At 51.2% G+C, this 8112-nt stretch overlaps 1 protein-coding gene across 1 annotated transcript in view; it reads left to right on the top strand.

Moving 5' to 3' along the window:
• The first annotated feature begins 963 nt into the window (after positions 1–963).
• The window catches only part of rab2a (RAB2A, member RAS oncogene family), a 33571-nt gene continuing 26422 nt past the window's right edge, over positions 964–8112 (top strand). Inside the window, exons 1-2 of the mRNA XM_086203090.1 lie at positions 964–1177; positions 7223–7294. Coding sequence (XP_086059216.1) covers positions 1132–1177; positions 7223–7294 — 118 coding nt within the window. The 5' untranslated portion in view covers positions 964–1131. The remainder of the gene's footprint in view (positions 1178–7222; positions 7295–8112) is intronic.

Raw genomic sequence — 8112 nt, 5'->3', positions numbered from 1 at the left:
AGGGTCTTTCTGGGTGAGTCTCCATGTTCTCCCTGTTCCTGCTGGGTTCTCTCTGGTACTCCAGCTTCCTCCACAGTCCAAAGACATCAAGAGGGGACCAGGTTAATCCAGACTCTAAATTGACCGTAGGTGTGGCTGGGAGAGCCAATGGTTGTCTGTCTCTATGTGTTGGCCCTGCCATGGACTGGTGACCTGTCCAGGGGGAAGGCTGCTGGGATAGGCTCCACCCCCACCACCCTGAACAGGAGAAGAGGGGGAAGATGGAGGGATGATGGAGGAATGGATGGATGGATGGAAGTACTCATGGTTGCAAACAGGGTTGTAAAAGTTACATCAAAAATGCAATATATTAGGTAGTACTTTCATTTAAAAGAAATATTAAAATACAATTTCACTTCATTATGTCACTAAAACAGTTCTTAAATTGCAAAATAAAACTATGACCAATAACAAGAGGTCTGTTGGCCCCATACCAGGCTGTAAATGTTACAGGACAATTATAATAGTAATATACAATAATAATAGTAATAAGAGGAGAAATATAAAAAATAAAGGTCTCTCAACTCTGACTGTCTCTGGGAGCTCTGAGCATCACGGCTCCCTGTCTGTTCTTACTGTTCAGTGGCCTGCAATTCGGTTTTTAAAATCATAAACCAAAACAGTTGAGTCAAAGTTGAGTTTACATCGTCGGGAACAGACACTACCGGCATATCGGCCTGGGGCACAACGGCATCTTTTTAAAACCCTAAAAAACAGAACTTTTGTTATTTCCCATAGTTGAGAGGTCTGGTGGCCATGACGCCTCCCCTGGAGTGTACTGGTCGTGGTTTCTATGACTATTCTACAACGCAAGTGCACTTTATATTTCCATGTAAACACAAACGGTCAAACACGTCTCGAGTTTTTCCGAGGGGACATGAAGTAGGCATCGTGTAGCGTGGCGAGGGCGGGCCGAGTGACGTAGAGCCGAGTGACGTCGTGCTGAGGTTCGCTGCCTGTTTATTGTTCCTTCCTCCGTCAGCGCCACTGAGAAAAACAGGCTCCGGGGCTGAAAGCCGAGTTCCTTCCTCGCTGTTCGCGGTTCAACGAAGGTGTAGCGGTCGTGACGAGTGACTCCGCCGATCCAGGGCCATGGCGTACGCGTACCTCTTCAAATACATCATCATCGGAGACACAGGTAAGCCGCAGCCGCAGCGAGCCCGTCAGCTAGCATTAGCTAGCGTTAGCTGGTAGCTAGCGGTCCATTTCCGCAGTGTTGGATGGTCCAATGACGTGGTGAAAGCGAAGGCGCAGGGTGGGTTGACAGCTCCGCTGCACCGTTGACATGTCGCCCAACATGTCAACGCTTCACCGCCCCCCCCCACAAGCCCGGCGGCGCTGAGACCTTCCGTGGCGACGAGGGGCCCTTGAGTCCACCCGCGACGAGGGTGGGGGTGTTAGCCGGGCCAGCTAACGCTGACGCTCGCCAGAGACCCGTCGAGCTGGCGCACCGAATAATACCACGCCAGCAACCGTCTCGGCCGTAAGCCGAGGTGGAGGGGCGGGCGAACCAGTTCCGCAGCGACGACACCTCCAGGCTGCGGCTGCTTACTGAAGACCGGACAGCGGAGGGAGTCGTGGGAAAGGGCGAGACCGGAGCCGGAGCCTGCGATATCCCAGACCTGGCGCAGATCCGTCGGTGTTTGCGGTGGAACATGAGCACCGTGGACTGACGTCGGTGTCGACTGGTCCGGCCCGTCAGCACGGACACTGGTAACTAAGTGACGGGTCGTTCTGCTGGCCTGCCGGGCGGCCTGCTCGGCTCGGCTGTCGTACCTGCTGCTCCGGACCAGCACGAGCTTCAGTAGACAGACAGACGGGTTTAACTCAGCGAGCCCGGGCTAACCTGGGACCCGCCAGACCAGCGCTGGCTGAATGGCGTGTGACGCTACTGCTGAACTGGTTGGCTACTGGTTTACTGGTGCTACTCCCAGCTGCTACACCACCACGGGTGAAACCTAAAGAGGGTCCAGGCAGAACTGCAGGAGTCCCAGCATGTGGTCCCGCTGATGGTGCGGCTTGGCGGGGCTGCTGGGTAATGACGGTCACACGAACCCAGCGCGTTTGTCTGAGGCCTGATGACGCTGCAGCTGAGCAGTAGGACCCGTGGGGGCCAGCGCGTCCGACTAGCATACAGCAGACGTGCTGAGAGCCGGCCTTAGCTACTGCTCCTGCCGGCGCTGTGACTAACTACAGGTCCGAGCTCCCTCCTGTGGTTGGGCCGGGGTCTGGTGTGGCTCTCAACGGTTCCGTCTTCATCCGATGCAGCTCCCCGGCGTACCTGTCAGCACGGCAGGGCGGCTCGGTACTGGTGCCAGATAGGAACCGAGCGCTGCGTGTTGCTGACGAGGCTGCAGGAGCGCGAGGATCGAAGCATCTGTGAGGCCGTCCTCCTCAGCGGGGCGGCCCGGAGGCGTCAGCCGCGCGTCTCAGTGGGCACCAGTTCAAAGGTCGGTGTGCTCACTGAGATGTGCAGACAGGTGTGTCCTGCTGCTTCACCCTTCAGGCTGGATGTTTCCCTCCATCTCAGTCTTCAGAGCCGCTGCTTCCCTCCATGCTCAGCAGGGTGCTCCATGTTGGCAGAGGTGCCATGCGGCTTTGTCAGGTCCAGTTCAAAGACCAACGGGCCCTTACAGGTGATTCCTACACGCCACCATCTCCTCTGAAATTGCATCCACAGAAGATGGCAACTGGGTCGGTGAGTGCCCCGCCCACTGCTCCTGCTGGCACATGCACCTGTGATACATCAGCAGGTTGGAGGCCGAGGTCATTGTGTCTGTCCCTGTAAAATCTCTAGTTTGACTTTCGGCCAAAAACAATGGATCGGCCCACCTGATGTTTAACTACTACAGATAATGAGCATTGAAAGAGCCCGCAGGACAAGAATGCCAGTGGTCATTTCTTCAAGATGGAGCCTTTGATATGCAGGCGTAAGCTGCGGCCTCTTTGACTGTCCGCTCCCAGCAGTTGGTGAGTGGGGAGGCATGCTAGGTTTGCCGCCGCTGTAGCTGGACCCCCAGCAGCCGCCCATGTTTAACCATGAAGGCACATTGGTGCAGCAGCAGTGTTCCACACACAAACACACACAGTGATTGCGGAGGCTGCCCTGCATTGTGCTCGAGCACCAGGGATTGAACCAGCGGCTCCTCAGCTTCTAAACCACCTGCTCAGAGTGGAAGAGGTCACTGTTTTAGGGTCACAATGTTCTGTTAGTTGTTTTCGCGATGCACCAGTTCCCCCACCAGGAACAAGATTCGGCCGGGGGTTGTTTTTTTTTTTTTTTTAGCATGCTCGGCCTGGCTGGTCAGTGTCAGGTCCTCCCAGTTCTTAACCAGTGACCTGCCACGGCACCGCTTCGCCGGTAATGGTGAGGAGTCTATTTTTGACGGTGGATCAATTTGCTTAAAACAGGTTGAACCAGAAAGGAAATCTGCATACAACTGGTATGGTACAGCTGGTCGCTTTTCAAAATAAAATACCATAGGCAGGGTCCAGATTGCAAAATCTGACCTGAAAAGACCTCCATATAAACCCAATTGGCCTTGCAGTCAGAACCCGGCTTAGCCGAGCCCGCTGGAGGTTCTGGGTGAAGCTACAAGACTCAAAGGGTGCATAAAACATGCAAAACATCAAAGGCCAAAATATTCAGTAGGCTAGTAGGTGGAGCTCAGAGCCCAGGAGCAGGCTGCAGCCTCCCGGTTCTACATCTACCCAGTAGAACCAAGTAAGTGTGGGTCTCGTGTGTTTCACAGTTCTGGTGATGTTGCTGGCACCCACCACTGCCTCCAGGCCCTGCAGCTCCATCCAGTTAATTGAGTCGCAATATTGATGTCAACATGTGTAATTATATTATCATACATGACCACAAAAAAGCAAGCATCCCTTTGGTAGCATTGTGTAACTGCTGCAGACATGAAACCACAACAGTTGTGAAATGGCTGGCGAGTGACCCGGACCGGTCAGCACCACGGAGGACTAGGGTCTATGGCATGACAATGACGTGTTGAGATCCGTACATGTGCATATGTGTGCTCATGGCAGGAATGCACATGTTAAAAGCTGTATGAACCCCAGAAAGCAATGAGATCGATCACCTTCCAGTCAGGGCCTTGTCAGAACCAGGCTCTTGAATCTGCTCTGAGAAAGAGCCCTCCCACTGCTGCTCAGCGCCACAGCACCACTTTGGCAATGTTTTCTCCTGGCGTCAGGCCCCACGTCGGTGGCGCCACCAGCCCACCAGGCGGAGACGCAGACAGCTGGTTTGTTTTTGCTTGGAAGAGAAGTTCCAGTGGCGCTGGTGCCATCGCTAAACTGGACATCACTGCAGCGGTGCTCAGGGGTGGAACCGTAGAACTGGACATGCTCATCAGCATAGTCATGGATCCTAAACCTTTATTGCATGTTCAGCGTAGAGGATTGTGATGTTCTTCTGTTGTTACCATGGACACCGTGGTTACCTATTACTCATGATGGGTAACCATTCAGATGGGCTGCAGGCGGGACACTGCACCAGGCCTTCGGCTGTGGTACAGTGGATAACTGTGGTATCATTGTGAGTAGGAGTTCATAATGATTGTCAAGCCCAACAGAATACTGCAGTAGTAACAGAATGCTGCAAGTAGTAACAGAATACTGCAGTAGTAACAGAATACTGCAACAGAAATGGAATATTGTGTCAGTTACAGAAGACTGTCACAAATTGAGTAATGTACGAGTGTAACAGTAACAGAGTACAGTAATGGATTACAGTAACAGTATTGTACCAGAATAGAGTAACAATAACAGAATACTGCCACCAGTCCAGACTGGTGTCCCAGCGGCTGTTGCATCATTCCAGATGTTTTCTGTCCGTCATCATGGGAGGCGAGTCTCAGCGTCTGTGGTCAGACAACTTTTGGCCGTCTGTCCTCACCCTCGTGACGGCCACGTTGAGTCCTGACACACCCAATCAATAACCGTCTAGCAGCATCAAGTCACATGACAGTCACATGACATCAGACATTTTACTTTTTACATTTGTGTCATGAAACCTTAGTTAATCACTGATGATGTCATAGCCATGAACTTATCATTCACGATAACACGGCAAGCATTTTTATGTGTTGGGTCATGATGTAAACAAAGAAGCTGCGGTGATCTACTTGGGTCACGTGGACTCGGTTGCTAAGCTCGGCTCCATTCAAGTATTTTGGATCGATTATTGATTGTAAAATGAATTTCTGAAAACTGTCAGGTGTAAAGCGAACCCCAGCCAGTCAGTGGCAAAGCGCCCTGATGTTTCTCAGAAGCTTTTATTCATGTTCAGATGCGCTGATTGTTGCAGCATTTCTAGCCATGACACTACAGTTCACAAGTTCTCCTCAATGCAAACTGCTTTTGATCAAGTGGATAGTGGCGAGAATTCCGGTGTTTGATTCGTGGAGCAGCAGCCATGTTTTCCGAGCCTCAGACAGTGAGGATGAGGTGACCACAAGGTCAAAGGTCAGTGAGGATGCTGTTTGTGTTGTGGAGGAGAAGGAATCACGGCAGGTTTGCTCACCTTGACAGGGAGGGACGGAGTCAGGGAGAGGGAGGGAGTGAGCGGTCCAGAAAGAGTTATTCTGGTGGGCTGTGAGTGAGTGGAATGTTTGTAACATCTCGGGATGAGGAGACATCTCCTCAATGTTGGCCGTCACTGCCCTGGCCTGCTAGCGCTGTTTGTGCTGTAATGGCGTGTAGCAGTGAATGAGCACCTGAGCCAGCACGTTAGCCTGGTCCTGGTAAGACCTGAACAGTGACCAGGCAGCCAGTGAAAACAAATAACTGCTATTTTGCTCCTCCTGCTTCTGTATTTGGTCTCGATCGCAGATAAAGCAGAGCTTTTCTCACTCAGACATGTTGTGGAGTGTCTGGCAGTCTGTTGTGGGGCTGCTCTGTGGCTAATGGCAAACACAGGGCTCCCCGGCTTTTCCTACGTGGAGACAGACAAGGTCCGAGTGAGAGTTTCTGGAACCTGGAATTGACCACACGTGTTGTAACTTGCTGTTGAATGGATGATGGAGGTCGAGTCCTCCCCGTCTCCGATGTTGCTGTGACCTCATCTCTGCAGCTGGTTTAGCCTGCGTCAGTGTTAGTCTCCCAATCCCGGGAAGCGTTCCTGTAGTTTGAGGTTGAATGGAACCTGCCTTTCTCCCCTGTTGCTTCCTGTGCCATTCTATCTGAAGGATGTCCACATGTCCAAGCGTCCATGCTGGTCCCTGGGTCTCTGTTACCTGTTCTCTGTCTGTTATGTCAAGTTACATCTAGGCGGGAAACTGCAGTACCAGTCAGATTAATCATTACAGCTAAACAGCCCCTTAGTTTTGAACCGGACATTTTTCAGGGAGCCTGACTCATGTTAAATCATCATAACCGGTCAGGTCACAGCTATACAGCTGATCACAGCCTTCGAGGCACTTTGTGATTCCACCAGAAGCTCCGCGGCGTGTTTCAGGTGTGTCCCGGTGAATTCCTGCGTGTCTGTTTGTGAAGGCCCTCAAGCTGCACAGAGCAGACATTGCCAGACAGGAAGGCCCCACATGAATGGCAGTGAATCCGCTCAGTTTTCAAGGTGAAATTCCATTTATTGACTCCTGATCACCAAAACAGGCAGAAAAGGACACAGTAGAGCCGCATCATCAAGATACCCATGATAGAGACACATGGACCAGGAGACAGCGACCCAAGCAGCAGAATCTGAGCCCGTTAACAAAGCCGGTCAGCAGAACCTGTATGAAACCCTGCCGATGGCCTGACTGAAAGAGCGAGACGGACACGGACCGGTGCGGTCCTGCTGCCACATGGCCGCTGCTGTCAAGAAGAAGAAACTGAGTTCTATCAAAGGTGGCAGCAGTAGTGAGCTCACTCTGGTGCCTGAAGCTACGCTGGAGCTTTTGTTCTGGATGATGTCTCCAATATTTTTACATGACATTTCCATGTATTATACTGGAATAACTTGGATACAGAAACTTTAAGCAAAGCATCAGTCCCCAACAACAGGGCCGAGCTCAGAGCCTGCAAATGTGACAGTCGACGTGTGTGGACTCTTCCTTCACCACACCTTCGCCAGCTCCCGCTCGTGTGTGTCACTGTGGTCACTGCAGCCTGGGTGCATTGTATTGGTTTTACAAGTATTTTAACATGTTTGTGTGTACTTGTTTTCCAGGTGTTGGGAAATCATGTCTATTACTACAGTTCACAGACAAGAGGTTCCAGCCAGTCCACGACCTCACCATCGGTAAAGTTCCTCCTCACCTCCTCCTCACCTGCATTGCCACTCTGAAAGTAGTGGAGTAGTTGAGGTTTAGCCGCAGTAAACGATCCAGACGTGAAGGTTATCAGCAGCTGTCGGTCACATGAAGAAGAATGAAAGCAGGAGTGAAGCAGACGCTTCAGCAGTGCCAATCATTTTGTCTTCCCCAAGCAAACATTCTTTTCAATCAAACAAAAAATATAAAAAACTAACAAGCAGAAACAAAAGTAAAAACATGAAAACAGTGAAATGATAAAAGTGCAGATTGTACATAAAAAAAACACGCAAGGGTTTTTAGCAGAAATAAGAGAATCTTGGTTGCGACATGGGTGAGAAACCACCATGCCAGCGCCAGTGTGGTGTCCATGTCGATGGAACTGACGAGACAGGGGACGCACCCGGACTGCAGCTTCCAGGTTGCCTTGGAGCTGGACCTAATTAGCACGTCTTTGCTCAGCCAGCTCCGGTCCAACAGGTTTCTGCTCAGCTATGCTAACAAAGCTGAGTGGACGAGGAAGTAAAGTCAAGTGCATGTACATATGTTAACCACAAGGTGGCAACAGAAGCACAAACCAGAGCACTTGACCACTCTGAGGAGATTCTGATAGAAAACCATGGAAGCTGAGATGTTATTAATAAAGTTCAGAAATGGATTCCTCGAACCTGTAAGGTCCCACCTGGTAAATGGGTCCTTGTCACTTGTAGCACACGCCATCATCAGGTGGTGTGACTCAGACCATGGGTCATTTTCGAAGTGCTTTCTAAGATGCACTTTGCATCTCATTAACTTGAATTAAGCTAAG

The sequence above is a fragment of the Aulostomus chinensis genome, chromosome 5 (assembly GCF_037954235.1).
Source record: "Aulostomus chinensis isolate RoL2024-O1b breed Wild chromosome 5, RoL_Achi_v1.0, whole genome shotgun sequence".
Lineage (NCBI taxonomy): Eukaryota > Metazoa > Chordata > Actinopteri > Syngnathiformes > Aulostomidae > Aulostomus > Aulostomus chinensis.
The sequence above is the reverse complement of the archived record's forward strand: the minus strand, read 5'-3'. Positions and strand labels throughout refer to the sequence as shown.